The sequence below is a fragment of the Musa acuminata genome, chromosome BXJ3-2 (assembly GCF_036884655.1).
Source record: "Musa acuminata AAA Group cultivar baxijiao chromosome BXJ3-2, Cavendish_Baxijiao_AAA, whole genome shotgun sequence".
In the NCBI taxonomy this organism is placed as follows: domain Eukaryota; kingdom Viridiplantae; phylum Streptophyta; class Magnoliopsida; order Zingiberales; family Musaceae; genus Musa; species Musa acuminata.
In genome coordinates, this window is record NC_088350.1 from 31,066,306 (window position 1) to 31,091,619 (window position 25,314).

General features: G+C 39.3%; 5 protein-coding genes across 5 annotated transcripts; 4 read left to right on the forward strand and 1 right to left on the reverse strand.

Annotated features, from left to right (window-relative positions):
• Positions 1-2,370: 2,370 nt before the first annotated feature.
• Positions 2,371-3,736, forward strand: LOC135630907 (uncharacterized). The gene is made up of 2 exons (XM_065138206.1): positions 2,371-2,504; positions 2,782-3,736. Exon 2 carries the CDS (start codon positions 2,809-2,811, stop codon positions 3,583-3,585), a length of 777 nt encoding a protein of 258 aa, XP_064994278.1. The 5' UTR covers positions 2,371-2,504; positions 2,782-2,808; the 3' UTR covers positions 3,586-3,736.
• Positions 3,737-6,335: 2,599 nt separating this feature from the next.
• On the forward strand, positions 6,336-10,555 carry LOC103975388 (KIN17-like protein). The gene is made up of 2 exons (XM_009390343.3): positions 6,336-7,686; positions 10,283-10,555. Exon 1 carries the CDS (start codon positions 6,416-6,418, stop codon positions 7,649-7,651), a length of 1,236 nt encoding a protein of 411 aa, XP_009388618.2. The 5' UTR covers positions 6,336-6,415; the 3' UTR covers positions 7,652-7,686; positions 10,283-10,555.
• Positions 10,556-11,128: 573 nt separating this feature from the next.
• On the forward strand, positions 11,129-12,621 carry LOC103975387 (ENTH domain-containing protein C794.11c). Its single transcript, XM_009390342.3, has 4 exons — positions 11,129-11,430; positions 11,510-11,635; positions 11,725-11,886; positions 11,969-12,621. The coding sequence occupies exons 1-4, from the start codon at positions 11,324-11,326 to the stop codon at positions 12,351-12,353; spliced, it is 780 nt and encodes a 259-aa protein (XP_009388617.2). The 5' UTR covers positions 11,129-11,323; the 3' UTR covers positions 12,354-12,621.
• Positions 12,622-16,880: 4,259 nt separating this feature from the next.
• LOC135631601 (epsin-3-like) lies at positions 16,881-17,717 on the forward strand. Its single transcript, XM_065139341.1, has 4 exons — positions 16,881-16,981; positions 17,063-17,188; positions 17,260-17,421; positions 17,516-17,717. Exons 1-4 carry the CDS (start codon positions 16,881-16,883, stop codon positions 17,715-17,717), a joined length of 591 nt encoding a protein of 196 aa, XP_064995413.1.
• Positions 17,718-18,286: 569 nt separating this feature from the next.
• On the reverse strand, positions 18,287-22,308 carry LOC103975386 (probable protein phosphatase 2C 23). Its single transcript, XM_009390341.3, has 4 exons — positions 20,637-22,308; positions 20,430-20,543; positions 18,715-18,979; positions 18,287-18,622 (listed from the first exon to the last, which is right to left on the reverse strand). The coding sequence occupies exons 1-4, from the start codon at positions 22,176-22,178 to the stop codon at positions 18,507-18,509; spliced, it is 2,037 nt and encodes a 678-aa protein (XP_009388616.2). The 5' UTR covers positions 22,179-22,308; the 3' UTR covers positions 18,287-18,506.
• Positions 22,309-25,314: the final 3,006 nt, after the last annotated feature.

Here is a 25,314-nt window from a genome sequence, read left to right on the forward strand (position 1 = left end):
AAGAGTAAATTAATCATTATATTACCACAAATAAAATGAATTAATGTGACGTTACAGTTAAAACTTAGTCCCCTATTTGAATAATAGAATTTATTTGAATGGTTTAATTTTACCTGAAACTAATCGATTTCATACTGGAGTTGATATAGGATAGTGACTAAGAGCTTATCATCTAAATCCAAAGAACTATTTCTTCAATTGACTTCACGATGCATGAGAGTCAAGTGATTCATCGGAATTTCTTTTGGTACAACTTCTCTTGGTTAATTTAAGGTTTTCATGTGAATGACATATCTTAGAATAAAATGCATCCTTTTGTCCTTATAATTAAAGAGAACCAAATCATATAACATCGTGCTTAATAGAATAGCTGAGTATATCTACTAGCCTTTTGTCTCCCATAATAAAATAAAAAATTATTAATTTATCCAATAAAAAGAGAGTGATGAGATGATATTGGTGCAACTTTGACTCATAAAGTATTATCTTTATTTAGATATATCCATATAATTTTTTTTTTAGACTCGTAAGCCCTAAAAAATATCTCTAAGGGTAAGGATGAGTTACGAGGCTTATAAACCATTCATTCTCTAACTTCTCAATTAATATAATACTAAATATTCTTATCAGTACTTCTCTCTAGGGAAGTCAAGAACTCATGACCCTCTTTCTAGTATTCAAATATTGTAGTCTGGACATTATCAATCGGGGATCGGCATGACTTGGTCTTGTTCTGAAGGCATTAGATCATCTAGGTGGCCTCGTGGCGATAGGGGCACCTTTAAGTGTCTGAAGTCATTCCAAAGTGAAGCTAGGAGAGACTCTGGTCTCCTCAGGGATTTTACACTAAAGGTCAAAGTCACATTGGGGGTGGGGGTGTTGAGATTTCTTGACCCAACCCCTCCGACGGTCAAGTTAGTTTTGTGAAGTAGTAGAAACAGTGAGGGTTTTGGGTTTAGGCTCCGGTTCTTGTTCTAGCATTGATGACTAATTTTTATATCTGGGGGGGGGGGGGAGGACAACTATTGATTCGTACATCCTTCCGTGACTAATTTATGTGGACGACTGATCTGTATGATCTCTTGTAACTTATCAATTAGCGGAGGATGATAGAAGAGGCGTTGCCTACTAGCCTTAATAGTTGACTGGGTTTAATTGAATGGCTCCATATGGGTTGTTGTCCACAGGGCTTGACCAGGGGGGTGTAGGTCAACCTGATCGTCGGGGACCATTGTCCCCAACAATCGACTCGTATTGCTTCTTGTGGGTTGTGACTACGGTGGCTAATGGGTTGTTGCCCCGCTATCGATCGTGGGGGGATGACCTAGACCTCGTGTCATCTACATTAGCTCCTTGGTGGTGATCAACTAATAGACTATGATTTTAACGTCAGAATATTTTGTATGAATTCGATTTTCTGAGTGAGGCATACAAATGTATAAATAATTTAGGTCTTTATGTCATTAATTGGAACCAATAAAATTTGAGACCAAACCTAATAATACAATCTAAATTAATAATCAAAATACTTAAGTCAAAATTGATAATAATAATATATCGATCAAATCCTTATAAGTAAATATTAATCTTATTTTTTTATGAGATTAATTCCTTCTCGATCCATTTGATTCACTAGTGTTAGCCCATCTAATCTCCACGATAACGATGAGCACAAGTGTAATGTTCCATATATGAACTTATATTTCTACCGAGCTCCGATCGAGAATTTTGATTCAACACTAACCTCAAATGTAGATTAGGTTAATCGCGTATTAAATTTTCGGGTGAGGGCCGACTCTTTGAGAAACTTATCGAGACAAAATTTTGAAGGATACTTTATATGCCGAAGGAATCCCATAATCTGAACGACCAAAGCTTCATGATTGCCAAAACCCGTCGTAATTGACATTGACGTTGACTTGTGTCATGTATTTGATCGTACACTAACGGAAAATTTCTAAGAAGTGATATGATCTCACAAACACTTAAATGGTAGAATCATGCATTAACAACAATAACATGAAAGTTGTCTTTTGGGTCTTATTAATAGAAATAAGACTAAGTTACTTGTAGTAAGACAAGTCAACTGCAAAATAAACTTGCTCAAACCCATGTACCAACTAACATAATCCACAAGGAAACGACGTGGTATATTAACATCCAAAGTGCCACGATGTTTCCGACGATAACGACGCGGTTTGACTCCAGCATGCATGCTTCGTCAACCATAAACAAATAATATTGTATTGCTATTACTATTGCACACGCAAACACAAACATAAACACGAAACGGAATCGATGAATATGATCTTGTTCTGGAGAAATCTGCGTATCTTTTGCATTACACGACTCATGCAAGACATGTAGAAGTTGTCCCGAAACTTCGTGGTGACTTCGTCTTCCCGTCGAAGGAAACGATCGTCTCAATACAAAGCAGCAGGACTGAGGCAAGTAAGAGCTCATTTACGAGTAAGTCTAGCGATCGAGGCAACTGAAGAACAGAGGTATGCGTGTCTGATCTACTTTGATCTATCTTCTCTTAATGGTAGTGATGATGATGCCTTTTTCTTTTGAGACTCGCTAACTATCCTGCCTGCCGTCGGAAGCAACTTTTGATAGGATCTTAGAGCTAAAGTTTTCCTACTTTTATTGTTTAAAGCACTTCTTTTCCTTTTTCTCCTTTTGAAAAGATAGTATTCTGAATGAAAACTCTTTGATTCCTGTGTGATGTCTCGCACTTGATGTTCTTACGTTCTTTGCTTCGACAAATGAATTTGACAGGTCAAAAGACTCATCGTTGAAGAAAAGATGCATCCTTCAAGCTCGGCTTACGGTGGGTTGATTCATGACTACCACCACCATCACGACCTGATGCTAGAGTACGACGAAATGCCTTTCCGGTGTTATGGGTGCCTGGAGGCAGGGTTCGGTCATCGATACACTTGCGTCGAGCAATGCGGCCATGTTCTACACATGGACTGTGCAAATCCTAAGGCCATCCTCGCCCATCCTTTCTTCCCAGACTGCGTCTTCCATTTTCTGGTTTCTGGCGAGAAGGATTGCCGTTGTGATGCGTGCGGAGCAGGCATCGACGGCTACGTCTACCATTGTTTTGACAAGGGGAATAACTTGCACCCGTGCTGCGCCAACCTGAAGCACCGCCTACCTGTGGAAACGGAGGAAGGAACCATGACACTGGTTCTCCGTCACAAGTCCTCCTCCAAGTGCTACAAGTGCGGCGAGAAGCATCTGATTAAAGGTGCAAACAGCTGGATGTACGTTTCAGAGAGCGAGGAGCACCACTTCCATGTGTCCTGTGTTAAGAACAACATGCTAGAAATTCTGGATGACTTCATCCTTGGTGGCAAAGGAGCTGCACCAAATCTTGAGGCTAATGAGATCCGAGCACTGGATAAGGGGCTGCACAAGCTTTCGGTTGCTCGTAGAAAATATAGCGGAAAGAAGGGAAAGTTTGCGAAGCTCAAGAAGATCGTGAAGATTGCTATCACTGTCGTCATGGCCGCTGTCTTTGGAGACCCGACCGCATTAATTGCAGCTGTCATTGCAAACCTTGTCATGCATTGAAAAGGTTAGGGTTACATAATAAGTCGCAGAGAGTATGTATGTATGTACGTATGGTCAGAGTTACAAGTAAATTCTGGGAGGCAAGGAATGATAAGTTTTTGAGAACACTAAGGGAAGCAATAAACTTGATAACCTCCAGAAGAGGCATCAATGATAGAATATGGTGTACACTTCATATGTTTCTCAAGTTCTGTCGTGTAATCCTAAGAGTGACTTTATATTCTGGCAATCGCATGTTTGCTCTAAAAGATTTTCTCGGTATTTTCCACAGAAAGTTCATTTGGATCATATATTTATCTTTTCGATGCGTTGTAAATTTCCCAACAGGACAGCTTTCTCTAACCCAAATCTGTGAGGTAAAAGATAACTTCTACCATCGATCTTCCTTCTGAGGGAACAGATCAAATTCGTCTGAACTCTCTGTATCATACTTTAGATGCAGAGTGGGTACATCGACGGTGGCACTGCCAAATGTGAGAGAGCCATCTCATGAACCGAACAAACACAGTCAACTCTCTACGAACACATGACTTGGGTGTCCACCGTGACAATTCAGATGACTTCACCAAGTCAATTCCAATAATTCTCCATCATTTGATGGTGACATAACTGTTTGGCTTCGTCTAGGGAAAGATTCTGCTGTAAACACTTTGCATTTGACTCGAGTGAAGCTACGCGTTGTCCCAAGAGTCGTCTCTTCGGTGACTCCGTTCTCTTTCTTCTCACATGGCCGATTTAAGACCAGACGCTGTGTGTGACCAACGAACTCCCATAGCGTCTCCCTTAGGAAGACGACGCGGTTCCAAGTCCCACGAATCAATGCGCATAATGTCGGCATGCAAAAACAGAGAAAGGATCAGTTTTTATGGCGATGCCAAAGAAAAGTGCCACAAATTTTCGTGGTAATCTATATTACACGGTTGGCGTGGCAAAGACCCGCTGAAAATGAAATGAACCATTTTCCAGGTCTTCTTCATACCTTTCTTAGAAAGGAAGGATCTGTATAATTTCCGTAAGCTAGGATTACTAGAAGAAGGCAAGAAGAGGATTCCGTGGTGCAAGGTCCACCAGAACTGGACGCTTCTTTTCCACAAGGCCTAAGAGCGAAGACCATTCAAAGGGATCTCCACCAACCTTCTCTTGCAAGAAACTTCCGACACAAAGCATGTAGACGATGCTTGACTCTGATCATCAATGATCTATACTAGTCTTCTGCTTCTTCGTTGAACCTCGAACGAGATTAAACTTCTTGCCATGGAGAGACTCAGTAATTCCATGTGGAAGTCCGGAAAGTTTTCCAAGCTGAAGAAGGTCGTGAGGATTGCTATCGATTTCAACGTTGCTTTGGTGGTCGGAGACCCGACTGCATCAGTTGCAGCTGTTGTTGCATCCCTTCTTAGCCATGGATAAGAGTGCAAGTGCAACGAGTTGCAGAGGTTAGAATTAACATATAGGTAAGAAAAGAAGAGAAGTCATTGGAATCAAGAGAAGGAAGCCAGATGTGTGCATTCGCAGATACTTCTTTTGTGATCCCATTCACATTTTTCTCAAGCTTTGTTATGTAATCTCCAAAGCAATTTTGTTCTCTAAATTAAATGATATAATTCTAAAAGCAATTTTTTAGTTGTATTCCAATTATGGTGATTTAAAAAAAAATTATTTTGGGTTTTTCGGAGAAGATGCCCTAACAATTCTTTGCATACTTTCGAATATACCCTTAATTAATTGTATACTAAGCCATCTATCATTTTTCCCTCTCTTTTCCTATAGATCAAAATCGATCCATCGAATTGGATTCGGTTCTTAATTACAATATTTTTCTACTATTTTATAAATTTTTTAGTACTTTTAAAAACATTACAACTTTTTTTTTAAGATTGGATTTTATACCCAATATAAGAATCATCAATATTTTTCTAATATTACTTTCACAATGATTCATAAGAAAAAATTATAAGTATGTTTCTAGTATTTTTTTTAGGGTGTTTTATAATACGGTTATAATATTTTTCAAAAATATACCAATAACATTATAATTATGTTTCAAAATATTATATAAGTCAAGTTATTGGAATGTTCATTTTCTTAAATGAAGGACCACACCCAAATAAATTTTCTAATGCTTTTTAAGTCCTTTTTTTGTCGATTATAATATTTTCATATAATCTGGCTTGTATATGAGTTACAATATTTTTCAACATGATTATAGTGTTATTTTTTATATTTTTAAAAATACTATAATTCTATTACAAAATATTGTAATAGAGTGAAAATAGACTGAAAAATATTAGAAAAATAGTTATGAACCTTGTTTATGTATCCATATAAAAAAAATATAAGAGAATTACTTATGATTTATATATCAGGTATAGGAATCAACTTAAAAAAAAATAGTATTTTTTAATAATACTAAAAAAATACTATAACTGAGAATTGGTCCAATTCTATGGACCAATTCATCCTATCAACCAATTAATAATAATAATGAGAAAAAAATAATAGGTAATTGATTATAAAATCAAAGATATATTTCGAAATTACTTATCCAATTATACTTTCTTACGATTTTATTTTTATTTTTTCAAATACATTGGTTCCAAATCTTTTATTTCAATAATCTTTTCGAAATGAAATTATTTATTGGCTTCACCTCGATTCGATCCTGACCCGATCGATTTAGAATGATCGACCGGTTCACGAATAACCGGGTTCGGATTTGCGTTCGCATCCGAATTGAGCCCTAGATTTCCCCAATTTTTGGGGGGTGGAAGAGGGCGCAGACGGCCGGTGGGAGAAGGAAGCGAAGAGGTAGGGAGGGTTATCGTCGACGATGGGGAAGAACGAGTTCTTGACGCCGAAGGCGATCGCGAACCGGATCAAGGCGAAGGGGCTTCAGAAGCTGCGATGGTATTGCCAGATGTGCCAGAAGCAGTGCCGCGACGAGAATGGGTTCAAGTGCCACTGCCTCAGCGAGAGCCACCAGCGCCAGATGCAGGTCTTTGGGCAGAACCCTACCCGCATCGTCGAGGGCTATTCCGAGGAATTCGAGCGCACCTTCCTCGATCTCGTCCGTCGCTCCCACCGCTTCTCCCGCGTCGCCGCCACCGTCGTCTACAACGAGTACATCGCCGACCGCCACCACGTCCACATGAACTCCACCCGATGGGCCACCCTCACCGAGTTCGTCAAGCACCTCGGCCGCGCCGGCTTCTGCAAGGTCGAGGACACCCCTAAGGGCTGGTTCATCACCTACATCGACCGCGACTCGGAGACCGTCTTTAAGAACCGCCTCAAGGCCAAGCGCCTCCGCGCCGACCTTGTTGACGAGGAGCGCCAGGAGCGCACCATCGCCCTCCAGATCGAGCGCGCCACCTCCCTCCTCTCTTCCTCCTCCTCCGTTCCCCTTCCCTCCGATACCCCTGAAGCCGCTGCAGATCCTGACCCTAGTGCCCCTATTAAATCCGAGCCTGGTGGCAAAATCGCATTTTCGCTTCAGCCTGCGACGACGTCCTCCTCAAAATCGAATGTTGCCGGCGAATCCACCTCCAAGATCCCAAAATTAGGATTTGACGAGGGAGAACAGGAGCGTTCCGAGAGGAAAGACAAAAAGAACGACAAATCTGCTCCTTCTGGTGGAGGTGGTGGGTTGTCGGCACTTGACGAGCTCATAAGAGAAGAGGAAAAGGCAAAAGAGAGGAGCAACAGGAAGGACTACTGGCTCTGTGAAGGGATTGTGGTGAAAGTGATGAGCAAGACCCTAGCGGATAAGGGTTATTATAAGCAGAAGGGGTCCGTGAAACGAGTCATCGATAAGTATGTGGGGGAGATCGAGATGTTGGAGAGCAAGCATGTGCTCAGAGTTGATCAGGAGGAGCTGGAGACAGTGATACCTCAGATTGGAGGGCTTGTAAGGATTGTGAATGGGGCTTATCGAGGATCAAATGCAAGGCTCTTATCAGTGGATACAGAGAGATATTGTGCAAAGGTTCAGATTGAGAAAGGGGTTTATGATGGGAGGATACTTCAAGCTGTTGAATACGAGGATATATGCAAGATTATGCAATGAAGGGCTCAACTTTCTTGTACTGTTTGGAGGAAAGGGTGTGTGATTCTTCTCCACTCTTCTCGCAAATTAGTGCATAAAATCATAGTCTAGCTTTAATATAAGTATGCACACCCTGTTGGTTGGATTTCTCCGGATTTCTTCAGTCCACATTTTGGTGTTTCACTTATGCATGATTAATAAAGGTTGATTTCTGTTAATAAAGGATAATTATGCATCTTTAATGCTCTCATCAATTCTGTTGATTGAGAATAACAACTTTGAATAAGTTCTTAGAGATATTTTCATTTCATTAAATATGTAATGTAAAAGGCACCAACATATGAGTGCGGTTGCTGAAACTGTGGTGCGTCGACACATTTGATTTACATGTTGTCCTTTACTTTGCATGTAGTGGTTTATGTTAAGTCTTTATTAGGGAAAAACTTGAATGACCACTATTAGTCTTAGATCACATGTTCCCGAGAGAGATCTGGGCATAACTTTGTGTGGCATATGAATATTTATTGATATCTAATGTTCGTTATGTGAAAGATGTAGATTTTGTCAAAAAGAATAGTACATAGTTCTTTATATAGTTATGTGCTTTCTAAGAAAATTACTCGAAAAGAATTCCTATTCATCTCTATGAATTTTATTAGGACAAGCATTCATAGTTCTTTATATAGTTATGTGCTTATTAAAAAAATTACTTGAAGAGAAGTCCTATTCATCTCTATGAATTTTATTAGGTCAAGCATTCTTTTTCCAAAGAAGTTCAAATGGATTATATGTTTATATTTTGGCCTCTCATCGTACTTTGACAATAGTATTATTGGTATTTATCATGGACGACAACCATTAACATGCAACACAAGCTATTGTTTTGTTGGACAGTCACAGCTCTTCCTTTTGTTGGAGCCTAAAAGCATAAGCTAACTCAATCCTTGCTTGTTCATGCTATTCCTCCCTTTTAGAATTTCTTGTATTATGTTTTTAAGATACCTGTCTTGGTTTCTTGCTTTGGTAGTTCCCTGAGCTTCTTATTCTTCCTTTCCGTCTTCATACTTCTGCATTTTTTCCTAGATCTATCGGATAGCACTATTGGTATCTTAATGTGTATTACAATTGGATTGTAAATGTGAAAGGTCTCTAATCTATGATTGGATTATAAATGTTAAAGGTGTCTTAGATGTTTTTATTTTATGATCAGATATGATATGTGCTGTCTTAAAAACATATCCTGATTCATTATTGAAGAAAAAAAATATGAATATAATGGTTTTTTTTTTTTGGGTCTGGAACTTCATCTCAATAGGACCAACTAATATTGGAATGACACATGGTTGGATGTGGTACTGTATCCATTTGATTGATGATCGATATCTATGCCAGACTGAGATTTTAAACCTCCGTATGAATTATTTTACATATACTTATTGTAATAGGTTTTTGTAAATTGGTTCATCAGAATCCTTGTAGCAAAATTTGTCATTTCATTTTTCTTATGTTATTTTGAGATCTTGAGTAATTTTGCAAAGTTGGTTTTTGGTTCCACCAGCTCAGACTAGAACTAATTAGGGAGACTATTTTTTATCCTGACCGGCCTTTTATAATGTTAAGACATTGCCCAATGTCGACTTGGAATTTGGTAGTAGCTTTGAAGAGTTGATGTCAAGTTGACTATACATTTGAAGTTTTTGACAAATCTTTCACTGGAGCTCCTTTTTTGTTTTGAGCCCTATTATTAAGAAAAGGGTTCGGTTAAGATCTCTTGTCCAGACACTGAAAAAAGTGTCTCTTGTTCAGATACTAAAAAAAACGTCTCTTGTTCAGACACCAACTTAGGCAAGATGAAGGGACCCAGTCAATTTCTTGAAGTTCTTATCTCACATACTACCAAGAACTTGAGCCTTTAAAATGGTTGATTTGGCTCTCTATTGGTATCTCAAGTAACTGTAATCATTGGAGCTATTTTTTTGAGTGTAGTGACTTAGCTGCCTTGAAGCATTTGACTGAACGGTGCTTAAGGTTTGTGTTAGAAATAATGCATGAAACACATTTGAATATACATTCCTGACTACAGCCATTGCCTGCAAACCACAAGCAGGTTACCACAGATTTGACTTGGCATATGGGTCTATAAACTAAATCCTTAAATATGATACAGAAGCCAGGTCTATTTTGTCTGAGTTCGTTACAGCCAGCTAACTCCGATGAAAGTGCAATTGTTGCTTGCTTCTTTTTTTTTTTTTGACACAAATTGCCAAGAAGATTTGAATATAAGTTGATCACATTTTGATTGGTGCTGTTAGTTTAGCATGAAGTCTTGCATGCATGAAGAGGAGAAGTGATTAGAAAAGTCGTCCTTGTTCTTTTGTTTGACTAGTCCTTTTACCTGGAGTTATATTTATTCTTCCTCCTATTCTTGGTGTATGGTACATTCCAATCATTATGGAGGTACTTGGTTGGATTTGGCATGGTTCTTTTATTTGTGGGGATTGAAGTTTTGATGACAAATGCTTGGTTTCATCTTTATTTTTTAGTTCAAGTAAACTTGTGTCATCGAGTTATGTCTGCTTTCTCTGACTCTTGATTCATGACGCATATTATTGACGACAACCTCTAATAACTCTTTTTTATCCGATATTGCAGCAACAATCCCTATATTCCTAGACAACACCTTACAATGCTCCTGCAATCTGAACCCGGAAAATCTAGTGGATCATTGTGGTGAAAATGTCAGTCTTTGTTGTCCAAGGATTTAGGAATGCAGATTGTATACTGTGCTGTTTTCTTCTGGGAGTACCTGGGTATTCTACTTTTGTGTGGCTACTGTCTTCACTACTAATTATGTAGAATGTAATCAGGATCTACTACCGACTTTCCAGTCCATCAGCTGCAAATGAAGATTGGTTTTAGAATTTAGATTTGGGTTGATTTGCCTTTCTCTCAAACTTGTATTATCATCTAATGTTGAGTTGAGCAACCCCTGACGGTAATGGTTCTCACCCCAACTGAATTTGAGCTCACTGTAACTCCACCTTGAAAACCTCACCACATCATGGAGTGAGGAAGAAGCCTAATGACTTGACTGTTGTCAGTGCTTTCTGTTTTTTCTAATAAAGATGCACATTTACATACCTAATTTGTATGCCCCATTTACAATCCTAGTAGAATATATGCTTTGAAGTATCAAATTTTCTTTAATTATTCAGTCGAAGCTGTTTAAAGTTTGATTTTGTTTTTGAAATAAAAAAGTAAAAATATGTATTGATTCAAAACACATAAAACAACCAATGCATCAGAGCGCAAGAAGGTTCTCAAGGGTGGCTTACGGGCATTAGCAAGCCCATTAAAATAATTCCAAGACCTTTGTGGTTAAGCAATCCAATTCATCGGTCCTTTCACGCCTCCAATCATTAAACACAAATCCCAAATTATTGTTTTCGAATAAATTGCAATTATTGCGACAGTTCCTTCAACATCGAACGCATTCAAACACGCCTCAAAATAACCTACCTATGATATGGAACCTTCGCAAGCTTCATCGAGTCAATTCCGCGTTTTTGTCATTTTCATGGCGTAGTCAATTGCTTCATTTCCTTGATCTCATGCTCTCGCCCACAAGATATGATTTAGAATTCCTCCTATCTAAGACCTATCTCTGATCCATCTCCGGTAGCAAGCACAGCCATGGCCAACTCTTTCTTCCATGAATTCAAGCGGCAGACCTCTCGCTTCCTCAGATCGAACATCAAGACAGCAAGATTAGTCTTCACCGATGTCACTCTGGCAGAGCTGTACGCCTCTTCGGCTTCATGAGACTTGGTATGTATCGTGGCCTCTTCCCGAGTCGATTAACTCCATCCGGTCATGCAGGCTGGCCGAGGAAGCAACAAGAACCAAGCCATGGCCGCCGCGGGACACGAGGGCGCTGCGTGTCATTTCACGGGCTGCTTTCGAGGTCGATGATTTCTGGAGGGTTGCGGAGGTTCTGCACAAGAGGTTTGTCTTCGCCTCGTGTGTTCTAATCTCGTTCCGCATGACGAGCTCTCAAAAGTTGTAATCTGGAGAGTCGATAACGTCTGCGTCAGGTTCAAGAGATTTGATAGGAAGCGATGGAGGAAAGCATACAAGGCTATGATACTTCTCGAACATCTGCTGACTCATGGGCCACTGAGCTTTGCGGACGAGTTGCAGAGCGATAAGGAAGTCATACAGCGGATGTGCAACTTCCAGTACGTCGATGAAAGGGGGTGAGGGCCTCGAACCAAAAGATTCTGATGCTGTTCTTGTTGTTGTGTATCAGCTATAGTTGTCGTGGGATGTTTTGTGCAGGCACAATTGGGGATTGACTGTGAAGAGGAAAGCAGAGAGGGTACTGAAGCTGCTAGAGAAAGGACCGTTCCTGGAAGAAGAGCGCGATCGGCTTCGGAAGGCAACTCGGGGAATCGAAGGTTTTGATAGCTTCAATTTCAGTTGGCCACTCACCATTACTGTTGAAGAGGCCACACAAAACCACAGGAGAAGTATTCACAGACAACAAGATGATGCTGGAACAGAGGAGAGGCCCTCAAAAGAAGATTCAGATGACAGGCTATTGCAGATTGAGAATGGTGGATGCAGTGTCGGCATGAAGGTCCATCCAGCCGAGGAATTAATACCTCTTTTGTCCTGCGAAGAAGGGAGAATGATCCAAGTGTTGAGTCACCAATTGTTTTGAGTACAAGAGAGAGCGGCAGTAAAGTTTGTGTGCCTCAACCCCTTTCCAGCCTTTGGGAGAGTCTGCATTGATGTCACTACCTTGTGAATTGCAATGCACTGTTCAAATATGTATAGTTAGTAATGAATCCTTAGGTCACCATTGGACTTGTGTACAGGGGAGAGAGAGAGAGAACCATGTGACATTTCTCCAGCAAGAAGAAGAGGAGGACAGCTTAAATTCTGTCTGCTTGCCATTATTTTGAGGATATATAAGTTAGACTTCATCACTTTGATGAGCATTAAGCTACTGCAAATAGATCTATGCCGCCATTAATTTAGACTTTTGGTGCCAAACTGATAGAATGCTCTGCACACACAGAATTCTATGCCATTGAAGAAGGCAAGTGGTGTCTATAAAACAACAAACTTCCAACTTAGTTGGCATCCTCAATACATTGCAATAAAATTTATAAAGTCAAAAGGACACATCACAATAATTTTCTTACAATAGATTAGTATGGTGAGGTGCAGCTGTCGTTCCAAGCACAAACTAGTCAAAATCCTTGGTTTGTTTTCTGTGATGACAAAGATTCACAGTGTTTTGTTTGACCAAAAAATACATACTACCTTCCATTTGTTCCATCATTTCCAAACTATATGACAGGCCCTGTGGCTGCTGTAACACACGACCACACAAATCCTGAAGGCACTCATCCATCTCACAACATTGCCACTTCTGCCAAGAACAGATGCCACAAGATCACTTGAGTTTTGGTGAGAGATACTGGGTTTCATCTTATTCATTTGTTCAAGAAGACTTCTTCCATAAATATGCCTACCGTAGCATACGCGCATTATATATATATAATGCCTCGGAAAGGTCTTGTTGGGCTCGCCGCTCAAGCTCTTCGTGTTTAATCGGCGTCGAACATGAGCACTCCAGGCAACCGGCGTTTGGTTCCGCAATGCTGGTGGAGGCTTCCGCGCCGGCGGGCACTGTGAAGGTGCAGGAATTTGGTGCCTCGATGAGGTTGGCGCATGATGAACATCGTCGTCGTTGATGGGATTAAGGAGCAAGAAAATAATTGAAAATAAAATGTTATAATACAATTTAAAAAGAAGACTTCTAATAAAAAAAATAAAATAATATTAAATAAATGATAAGACTAATGATACTTATAAAATAATTTTAAATGTACTTTTTTTTTTTTTTTCACGAATCATGATCATATTTATAGAACCTAATGATAATCACCATCTCAAATCACCAATGACTAAGAACTATCCTAATAATAATAACTTTTTTAGATCATATGCTAAGTAACGATTTCCTATCTTTTTTTTTTCGTCATATGAGGCGAATCAGATTGAGGAGATGTAATATGAGTTGTTGATGTAAGCTATAAACAAAAATGTATATATCTTTTATCCTATTTTAGTTCTGATTAATTTAGTATCAATTCATCATGGGTGAAAAAAAGATACATTATAAGTTTAGTGAATATAAATTGAAAACGTAACTAGAGATACTAATAGTATTGATTTTATAAGTGTCATCGAGTATAAAATATTAAGTGATTTAATAAGAAAATATTTTATTTATATCCTATTGATGTGACATGCTCAATTAGTGCATTATCATCTTCGAGTTAACTAATGCGACATAGGGTTTTCATTGATTAAAATTTGTTGTTATATTATTTGCCCCAGTTATGCTTTGGTTAAGGGCTTATCCCATTTCAAAGTGTAATGTTTATCTCATGACCTATTATGTATTTTAAAAAATGATTATGTGTAGTCTCGAATGTCTTTTTGTCTTAGATACATCATACATAAATATGCTTTTACTCCATCAAATACTTCGTATGTATTTTATTTTTATCTTAGATAGATATATCACACATAAGGAGACACCTTGATCATATCTTACGATTCAAACACTTTTTTAATGTTTGACAAACACATTATACATAAAGAGATACTTTAATTATTTCAGATGTTTTTTCGTCTAAAGTGTTTTTTCATCTGAAGCATATGTATCATGCATGAGAGGACACGTTGGCCTTGATGATCATGTCAAGTGCTTCAAATATTTTTTTTCTCTAATTAGGATATATCAGATGTGAGGATACATCTTAGCTACAACAAACATATTTGTGCTTTAGGTATAACAATTCATTTTACTTATGTCATTAATTTTAATATAAACATATACTTGATACATTAGTACGGAGAAATCTTTTTCTCGTGGGGGAGTATGTATGTTGAATTCGTTGAGAATGTATAACTCTCTATGTCGATGAGGTGTGAGAAGATTAAGCATTTTTTACCAATTGGGTTAGGTTAGGTGTTTCTATCTTAATATGTTATCATTAACATATTAATAGAGTTCTAATAGAGTTTGATCCGATCATTTCTTAATATGTTATCATTAACATTAACATCAAAGTATGGATGGCTCGATGGCAAAAGTACTATTGTGCAATCATTGACACCATATTTTAATTTTAATTGAGACGTTTTTTATATATTTTTTAATTATATTATATATTAACTAGCATAAGTTAATATCCATTTTGATCATCAAGACTATTTAATTCGACGATACAATCGACTAGAGGATACGATCTTTTTAAGAATATAGACTAATTATTTTAAGAAAGTAATTGATTCGAAGATACGATCATCTCAAAGGATATGATTAATTTGAAGACTAAATAAGGTTAAGAACATTCCAAAGGTATCGATGCAGTCGTCTTAGTATCAAATGAGATTATTAACTTGAAGACACGATCGACTTAAAAGGGATAATCATTATCGACACGAGTGTGTAGGGTGTGAGGCTATCAATTGGTTTCATCCTAACAACCCCTACTGAATTCAACGGACACTCAAAAGGATGAGATGAATCTCATCTTTGATGAACAATCAAATGAATTGATGAGCCACCGTGAACTGCTGCATCACATGAAAAAATTCTTTACATGGAAGATAATAACAGTTGAAAACATGCAAAAAGTAAAATTGGATACGGGTGTCGAAACACACCAATCTAATTTAGGTATGATATCATTAGATTCACTTAACCTTAATCGAGGATATAAATCCTTATTTTAATTTTTTTTTACGAGACATTAGATTCACTTAAGGAAGACCGAAAATTCGTAGGAAAAGACGATTGAATATTGGAAGTCTCATCTAATAATTCTTTTATAATTAAAATAACTTAGTTGATGACATAATCCTATCCTATAATTAAACACAATAACGATTCGACAAGTTCATAATCTCAATCGATTCCGGAATCAACGTCCGAATAGAGGCCTAAAGTCAACGCAATTGACCTCTAGAACTATGAAGCCACACCCTGATCAAATTCTAATCAAGAAAGCTAACATTTGCTATTTAATTATCTATATTTTCTCTCATCAATTTTGGGTGATAAGTTTTGTAGCATCTCTCTCGCTCGAGTGTGGTCGTTCCGATGCATTCTCGGGAATGTATATAAAAGGAACCTTCGTTTTCCATAGGAGACGAACGAGAGAACCTCTCAACTACAAGTCTACAAATCCATTGAATCCGTCGGAGGCATCAATATAATTTTTAGTCTTTAAACTTGTTTAATATGGCTTCCTTCTAAATTGCTATTTATTATTATGGTTGTTGATCGATTTTGCCATTAGTCACATGAATGATCGAGACTGATAGAACTTTTTGATCTAATCCCAAAAGCACTCAACATTCTAGAGGTCTAATGTAGTCGAAAGAGAGGTTCATACGACCGTTGGATAGTCGACGAAAGTGATTGATCTATATGAAGATCTAGGTTAAGTGAATTTTTCGATATGATCCCTCCAATGCTCAAATAAGTAAACGAACAATAAAATTGAAGAATTTTTAGTAAAAAATAATTGACCTCGATTTTATTAATTCGATGACTTTTTATATTAGGTTTACTCAAGAAGAATAACTATGGTGAGGTAGGGTCCAAGTATTCGTTAAACTTCCATTTCAATATTTTTTTAATTTTTAATTTTGGATTGATGTCTATGGGATCCAATTATTAATCGAGACCATGTATCGAGTCGTGAGGAGCAAATATATATGGGTTGATTGGTAATTCTATAAATTTGAGTTACGACATTATATCTTTCAATTAAATTTGTTATCCAACATAATATGTAAGCCAACTTTTATTTATTTTTATTTGGAAAAAAACAATATAGCTTATTATTGCCTATTTTTCGTTGGCGTCGACTTATCCTTTTATTGCTTTTCCAATAAATTATAATTTTAATACATATTGGTATAATAATTATATTATTTTTATTCATATTTTTTATAAAGGGTAAAAGCGGTCAACATATTATTTTAATCCCAAAAAGAAAACTCACTATAGGTAGTCAAAATCTATATTGGATAAATTAAGTTAAGCGCATTCTTATCCTCCTTCAAATAAACTGATTTATTTGAATTATCGAGAAAAATTGATTTAAGCTTCCTCGCCGTTCTCCCTATACAAAAGCCACCATCCATCATCTCGGTCATGGCGACTCTTTCCTCCGGTGAGGTCAAGAAGCAGAGCTTCCTCAAATCAAAAATCTGGGCCGCAAGAATACTCCTCACCAATGTCACTCATGCAGAACTGTAAGTGTCTCTTTGGTTCCGACAGCGTCGGTATAGATAGATCATTGCTTCCCGAGCCGATAATTCCACGCGGTCATGCAGGCTGGCCAAAGAAGCAACGAGAAGCAAGCCATGGCCGCCGCAGGACACGGGGACGCTGCATGACATTTCAGAAGCTACTTTCGACATCGATGATTTCTTCAGAGTCGTGGACGTTCTGCACGACAGGTTCGCCTTCGCCTCGTCCTCTTATCTTGTTCCGCCTGAGGAGCTCTCAAAAGTTGTAGCGTGGACAACAGGTTCGAGAAATTTAATGAGAAGCAATGGAAGAAAGGCTACAAGGCTCTGATACTGCTGGAATACCTTCTGACGCATGGGCCACTGAGCTTTGCAGATGAGTTGGAGAGCGATAAGGAAGTGATACAGAAGATGTGCAACTTCCATTGCTATGATGAAATGGGGTGAGCACGCCGAACTATAAGATTCTGATGGTGTAATGTATCGTGTACTGTGTTGCCATGTTTAGCTCTGCTCATGGTGGGTTGTGTTGTGCAGGCATAATTGGGGGTCGATGATGAAGAAGAAATCAGAGAGGGTGCTGCAGCTGATGGAGAAGGGACCATTCCAGAAAGAAGAGCGCGACCGGCTCCGACAGACTACTCGGAGGATTCAAGGCTTTGGTAACTCCAGTTCCGATTGTCCACTCCCCGGCAGGGCTGAAGAGGCCTCAGAAGTGAAGCACCCAAAAGAGGATTAGGAATGGTTGCTTTGAGTGAGAGTACATGCGACAGTGGCAAGAAAGTTCTGCGCCCCAACTCCTTCCCAGCATTTGGGAGTGTGAGATTTAGCCTTTGTTTAGAAACCGACATAATGAAGTCGGTGATTTAAAACCAAAATAAATACATGAATTATTGTTGTTGTAAGATTATCGAGTAAGTAGAATAATTTAAATTAAAAAAATATTATTATGTCTCTTTTTTCGCTCGTCTATCTTTCTTACTCTTTATTAATATTGTATTTTTATCTAATATTTAGGAGTAATTATTTTTCAGTTTTTAAATTTAAGAGTCTGCATTGAAGTTATGGATTGCAATGCACTGTTCATATGTTCATCAAGGGATTGCTGATGAGGAGGGAACATATATGATCAAAGACAAAAATCCACTAAAATTATGAATCTTCACTCAGCACATAGGCACTTCCAAGCTGCTTTGTATTGATAGGAATCAGTGACAACAAGCTCTGCTAACAGTAGGGCAAGAATAGGAGATCACTCAGTAGAAAGAAGAGGGTGTGATAAAAGACAAAAAGTGTGATAGAACTCTGTCACACAACTCTAATAGCATATGACAATTTTCATTTACCAGTTGAATCAACTTGATTCAGATTGTTTGCCTTTACATTCCCAAAATATGGCCTATACATGATTACAGAGTCTCCACCAAAGCTTAACCAGAATGGCACAAAGTCTTACTTCGAAAAAACAGAGAAGCTCTTTGCGTCTCTGTGGTCCTCTATAACTTCTTTTCGTTGTCTGTACCTCTATTTACAGACAAGATCTCCATATTTGTCCTTCCAAAGATATGACGATGATAGAAACATCATCATGATACTGTCGTCGGTCACCTTGTGGAATTTCGAGCAATTCGTGGAAGTCCATACCTGCAATAGAAGCACGGAAACCTTGATCGGTCGATACAGCAACTTCCACATTAAAACCCATTGTTGTTTGTATTATTTTGAAAATCCTTTACCTGCTTTCTTCGCAGCACGAAAAATGACTTCTTCAACAAGGTGTTGAGCAGGATCTCCTTCAGGTGTTGTTTCGATAAACATTTCAATTTGAGCAACCGCTTCTTCGTTAGTGAAATACTGATAGAGTCCATCGGATGATAGTATCAAAAATTTGTCCTTGGGACCAAGCTTATGATGGTAGAGGAACGGATTGCACGTGAGGTACGGAGAGGTTCCAATGTAATCAATTCTGAACATCTCCAGCAATGCGTTGTTCCATTTGGGCTGCAGAAAGTAATGAGGATATTAACATAGTCGTCCCAGTTCATAGTCACAGAATTAGCAAGCAAAATTAGTATGTACTCACTGGATGAAAAATAAAAGACCGATATTATCTTAGAAGATTTGAGTGTTTATGATCTACTAAAGAGTGCCGATGTCATGACATAATCTGTTGATCAATTGATTGCTTAAAGAGAAGTTCATCTTATACTAGTCCGGAAGGCCTGAATATGCTTTTTTATTTTTGTTCATTCCAAACCAGCATGTCTACTAAATTGATGATCTCTATATTTTGACACAATCTGTGGTTTCATAACGAATCTCCTAAAATTTGTCAGAAGGTGAATTTTTGACCAGCTACTCTGTAAGCCAATTAAGTTAACCTGTTCATTTCAGAAGGCGCTAATCCGAACTTACATTCTAATGATATCAGCTAGCATATAAACATTCACAAGGCAACCATTCTGATACCTAATTGTATCATATGCTTAAATACATTCTTGTCAACTCTTTCTCCAGATTAGACCCGCACTAATGGATTCTCATCATTAAGCTTAAGCTACTTTGGATCCAAGTGCTGTACCAAAGTTCCACCTCTTGCCTAAATCAGCTTGCGTCAAGATTTATTTGATTGATTTAGGTCTTTGGAGACAAATCGGATGGCTCAAATTGCCGATGGCAACAATTGAGAAGAAAAAAAAAACTATATGTTTTGGTTCATGTAATTGAGAAAAAAAATCAGATGGCTCATGTAATTTTTGGAGCACAGGCTGGCCTTCGGAACTTGATGTTTTGGTTCATGGTGATGCGAATGGTTGTGTGCTTTTCAGTTATATTTAGTAAAGTTTAGTTTTTTGCTTTTGGAAAAAAAATAAAACAATTGAGAAGAAATATCATGTTCTCTCTTCCACAAGTAATCATTTAAACCTATTTACATTTCTTGTGTTAATTATGAATACCAACAAAATTGACTTTCATAAAAAGCTATCATGTTCTCTGCCAAGACGAGAACAAGATGATAAAATCTCAACATCAGCAGCTTCAAGTGGCACAATGCCCATTAATTGACATTGACCAAGATATAGATAGCTTTCAAAATCACTTTTCTAGGGATGAAACCTTATCTTCTGTTACTAAACCATATTTCTGTCCCAAGGTGAGTAACACATGAAATCATCTCAAAGTCAGCAACTCCAAGTAGCACAAGGCATTTCTATGCATGGACCTACAAAAGGATTTCGATCTCACATTCTTAGCAATGATATCACTGCGAAATCCATATTATTATTAATGATATAACCACATATCAAATATCAGCAAGCATGACTCTCTACTATATAAATACCCGATGGTTGATCTTAGAGATGCCATAATAAATGCCAGTTCAAGCGCCACCAGAACTACAAGCTCACACGATAAAGCATTAAGTGTATTAAGATGACAACAATCAAACCTGCTTCAAGAAGCCAGCACCAAAAGCTCTTGTGACCTTCAATGATCCTTTCACACGATTGTTTGAAATGGCCAACGAATCATCAGGGTGTTCACTTTTTATTCTACAAACTTCCTGGAATTCATAAGCAATTTAGTTCTAAAGTTTACATATAAATTTCTCCAAGAATAGAAAAGGAAATGTATGAATACCAAATCAAATTACTACCTCTTCAACAGAAGTGCTATGATCCAAAGTCAGCTGTGTGGCCTCTAAATTTGGGAAGCATTTTAATCCATCGAAAACTTCAATATCACTCACAATCTCTTCATTGATTTTGTGAAGATCCAGCTTCGGCTTCCTGATTGAACTCCAAGAATCTGACTCTGCCTTCTGTGCTAAAATCGCACGGCTATCCCCGACGTTCATTAAATACACATCATCCCCCTTCAACAGCATCACTAAAACACACGATCCCATCAGTGCAAGCTCAGGGTTCTCAGATATCATCTTATCCGCAATATCTAAATAATTTTCCTCGGTCTTCCTCAGAGCTTGAGAGAGAGCCTTCAGTACTTGAGAGTGATTGACTTCACCGGATGAGCACAACTGGCTCGATTGCTCCTTAAACACACAGTCAAGATCCAATCTTTCACCCTCCCGCTCGCAATTTGATCTCTCCTGCAACTTCTTCCTTTTAGTAGAGCTCTGCTTGTCTTCTTCGCAGCATCCAAATTCCTCGATGTACACACGGGCAAGCGGATCATGGATAGGCCCGGAAAGGGAATCTTCTTTATCATGCCAGAGAAGTCCCTTGAGTTCTTGGTGCACGGCGAAGTACAGATTTGAGAGGAGGTAATCAGTGGCATCAGGGCCATTGAAGCCGTCGTAGATGCCTACGAAGACCCAACCGTGCTCCTCCGAGACGACGACATGGATTCGATCCTCCCCTGCTTTCCCTTGCGCCCATTGAAGACTGCCGTTCCGGGAGTCAGACGAATCCGACCACTTCCCACCCTCCACGCTGTTCCTGCCGCTGCTGTTACTGAGATTTCTGGAACTCGCGTCGGCCAAGTCGGGAACTTTCGGTACCTTGGTGGATCCGCGCCCCGGGGCGGTGGCGTAGATGGTACGGGTAATGGCTTTGGTGAGGCCGCGGAGGAGTGAGGCGGCAGCGGCGGCACGACGGGGCGTGGGGAGGCCATGGGACAGGCTACGGAGCAGCTGGCCGGTAAGGGAAGGGGGCTTCTCGAGGGGGCCAGAGAACAGGGCGGCGCGGTGGTCGAGCGGCCCGGACATGAACCCGCGCTCGATAGGGCCCGACATGAACCCCCGATCGGCGCCAGCGGCGATCGGACCGGAAAGGGGCCCGGAGAAGCGGGGGACGGGCTGGAGCGCGACGGAGGAGAAAGAAGTGGAGCTCTCAAACGCCGCCGAGGTGGGGACCGCGCCCTCGCCGGCGCAGTCGACGAGGTGGGGCACGGTGGAGAGCGGCGTGGACGGATTGGCGCTCACGGATGCGCCAGAGATGGCGCGGAACGTGGTCGTCTCCTCCGAGTGGTGGACCTTCGAGGAAGCTACAGCTGCGGCGGCGGCGGCGGAGGACGTGAGACCACCGCCGCAGGAGTCGGGCCGGACGTAGCAGAAGGAGTGACCGAGACCCTCATCGTAGAATTCCGAGGTGACAGCCGCGGCGACGTGGCGGCCGCGGTGGCGCGGGAATCCGCCGCAGCAGAAGCAGCGGGTCAACCTCGCGTACCCGTTCCCCATCACAAGAGAGATAAAGAAGAGAATTCGAGCCGGAGGAAGAAGAAGAAGAAGAAGAAGAGGTAAAGGGAGAGGGCCAAAACGGGAAGATCAGTGCAGCAACTTTTGGTGGTGGTGAGTGAGCGAAGAAAAATTAGGTGGGGGGGGGAAAGAGAAGAGAGGCTTGAAGAGAGAGAGAGAGAGACAGAGAGTTGACTTGTGGGCGAGAGGGGCCTTTGAAATGTGCGGGGAAAAAAATCGTGGAGGAGTTGACTTCAGGTGTTGTTTCCCAGAGCCGAAGTTTCCGGTTACGGAATAAATATGGACGAGACGGGGTAGTAAAAAGAGGCGTAGAGGGCAAGTCAAACCACCGACGCGTGGCGGTCGCCGGTGTCAGGGACACCGGTCGCATTCATTTCTCCAGTGCCAAGCTGCACACCCCCGTCACGGTCCACGGCCTATAGCCAACCAAAAACCGACACGTACTGGGCATCGATTTCAGGGTTGACGTCGCCGTCCAGTAGATCTTACGAGCGAGGGCTTTTCACCCCTGAAGCTTTTGGCGGTTCGTCTCTCCCTGTTTTACATGGTGGAAGACGAGGTGACATTTACCAGGGAGACAATGAATGAGAGGAAGTGATGGCCTCAAGGATCCTATGTTTTCTGATGGAGCTTTCAATGTGGAATTCAAGATTCCGTGCGGGTTGTAGCTGAAGGGATGGAGGATGGGGGTGCAGTTTGCCGGTGTAAGAGCATAAATGATGCACCAGGGTGTGGTGGCATGGAATCAGTGACAGCCATCACACCTGCGCTTCCTCTTTAACCCTTTCTTTGTGTGAGAAAGGCCATGGTTGTGGGTGGAGGATGGCTGCTTTTGACCACTGCGACGAGAGGCGAAAGATGATGAGACGGAGCCATAGCTTTAAATGTTTTATTCTACCTTATCCTACAGCATCCGATAAATAGGCTTTGCAAGCATTCTTCATTCCTATTTACCTCTTTAAAATTGTAAAAGGTTGTCAGTGCATGACACACGAGGTTCTGATCAAAATGAGATATGGAAGGATCGATCTATTTAGTCTTTTGAATTCAATTTATTATGAGAAAGAATTCACAACAATGGATGCTTAGTATATGGGTTTTGAAAGATGTTTGGTAGACATCTTTTGAACTTTAGAGTGATTAGGATAGGATATTTTTCACACAAGAGAAAGAGTATCTTAAGATTTTACTGGAATATGATTGAAAATTTTATTCTGGACTGAGATATCAAGTGTGTTACAGTTAAGTGCATCACTAATGAAGTGGATACACCTTTTTAGTGTTGGGAGTTGGAAGTGGAATGGATGGTCTGACTGACTGCTGATTGCAATTTGCAGAACCTCTTTGATGTTTGTTTATGTGCTTAATGACTCTTTCCACCATAAATAAATTTTTTTTTGTTATTACTTCAAATATTCACTTATACACTTCCTCTATTGCATTATGCATGTCACAGATAGATAAACTATTCTGAGTCTGTAATGCAAACAAAGTTTTTGTAAATAGACTTGAGTGGGAAAAAAATGCCTTGAATGAAAGGATTAAAAATATTGTTTTGAAAAAAAAAAAGATCTTTTTTTTTCTTTTTATAATTGTCGATGAATTGAACAATTTTTCTTTTTATAATTCATGAAAGTAGATCTTTTTTTTCTTTTTAGATGCTTGAGTCTATCTAATTTAGTTGAGATACAGATTTGGATTCAAGTGCTTGACTTCAAATAAAATTAATGGCTATGCAGCCTAATTTCATCCCTATCTGGCAGCCATTTTCTCCTTGTCTGAACTTGTTTACATAGTCATTACACATGTTTGAATGTTCTGCAATTCATGTTGAAAACATCCAGAAAATGTGACTCTTTTTTTGGCTTCAAGTGAGCGAATGTCTGATGGTTTACACCACAGAAAACACAACTCCTCAAAATAATTCAGGAAAGACAAATACTTGCTTAAAGACAAATCAAAGGAGCAGACTCAAAAAGACTCTTCAAAGGACGGTCTTTGCATGTAGCTTCAGTATTAGTCTTGCAGGATGAGGTCCTGAGTGCCTTATCCATTTCTTGCTTTGGAGAGAGAGAGGGAAATGTCTTTATCCATGCAAGTCAAAGATGTAAACTTCTGGGTGGCAGGAATCATCAGATTCAGCCAACACAGCAAGTTGAAGTTTGAAAGCTTCTTCCCTTGGTCGTTGCTCATTTTTTTAACTGATGGATTTCCTTGTTCTTTCGCTACTTCATTACCTCTGCAATTTTAGGAATACAGAGTATCTTTTGAGATTAGAAGCCTTTTTTACCCAATGAACAGATATTTATATGAAGTGTTAACAAAGGATAGTTGATTTCGTCTTGAACTTGCTGATTTCGTCTAGTCATATAATATCCTTACGTGTTTGTTCATAAAGGATCAACCTCATCGGAATATCTTATGATCCCTTAAGGATCTGTAAAAAAGAAAATAGATTAGAGAAAACGTTTAACTCAGAATCCTACAAGTTACCATTTCGGTAAACATAAAATTTAATATGATCCGTCGTGGTAAAAATCTTCATAAATATCCATGTGATATAGTTATAAAATAAGATAATAAAATAGCCCTCGATTATCTCAAATATTCATCCAACGTACCGCCCATATGGCTCCAAGGTGATATACTAATTGATAGTTTGTATCATTTTACGAAATTAAAAGACTCCCAAAATAGTTTAATTTTGGATAATTTTATCTATATTTATATTTATAGAATTAAAATAAACACACGAGTTAATTAAAATGAGGCTATCAAATATAGTACAAGCCCTTTACATACTATACAAAATATAAATAAAACTAAAAGATATAAATATTATATCAAATACCATTATACAGATTTATCCCTAATAATAAATATCAAAGCCAAAATGGGATGGGATAGTACTAAGCCATACACTGTGCCACCATACATGTTACAAGGATATCAAAAATCTAACTCTTAAATCGAGGTCAACCAGATCATGGTTGCCACTTGGTCACATGCATTGCAATAGCAGAGCTGCTCTTCAATGAATTGCCATTCAGTATATAGAAATAGAGTTTGCGAGACTGACAAATGTCCCTCCGAGAATAGACGCTGAAATGAGCTTCCA

Coding starts and splice junctions, on each gene's coding strand:
- LOC135630907 (XM_065138206.1), top strand. CDS start 2,809: ATGCATCCTTCAAGCTCGGCTTACGGTGGGTTGATTCATGACTACCAC.
- LOC103975388 (XM_009390343.3), top strand. CDS start 6,416: ATGGGGAAGAACGAGTTCTTGACGCCGAAGGCGATCGCGAACCGGATC.
- LOC103975387 (XM_009390342.3), top strand. CDS start 11,324: ATGGCCAACTCTTTCTTCCATGAATTCAAGCGGCAGACCTCTCGCTTC. Junction 11,431..11,509: donor GATGTCACTCTGGCAGAGCT/GTACGCCTCTTC, acceptor CCGGTCATGCAG/GCTGGCCGAGGAAGCAACAA. Junction 11,636..11,724: donor GCGGAGGTTCTGCACAAGAG/GTTTGTCTTCGC, acceptor CGTCTGCGTCAG/GTTCAAGAGATTTGATAGGA.
- LOC135631601 (XM_065139341.1), top strand. CDS start 16,881: ATGGCGACTCTTTCCTCCGGTGAGGTCAAGAAGCAGAGCTTCCTCAAA. Junction 16,982..17,062: donor AATGTCACTCATGCAGAACT/GTAAGTGTCTCT, acceptor GCGGTCATGCAG/GCTGGCCAAAGAAGCAACGA. Junction 17,189..17,259: donor GTGGACGTTCTGCACGACAG/GTTCGCCTTCGC, acceptor CGTGGACAACAG/GTTCGAGAAATTTAATGAGA.
- LOC103975386 (XM_009390341.3), bottom strand. CDS start 22,178: ATGGGGAACGGGTACGCGAGGTTGACCCGCTGCTTCTGCTGCGGCGGA. Junction 20,544..20,636: donor ATAGCACTTCTGTTGAAGAG/GTAGTAATTTGA, acceptor TATGAATTCCAG/GAAGTTTGTAGAATAAAAAG. Junction 18,980..20,429: donor GTGCTGGCTTCTTGAAGCAG/GTTTGATTGTTG, acceptor TACTTTCTGCAG/CCCAAATGGAACAACGCATT.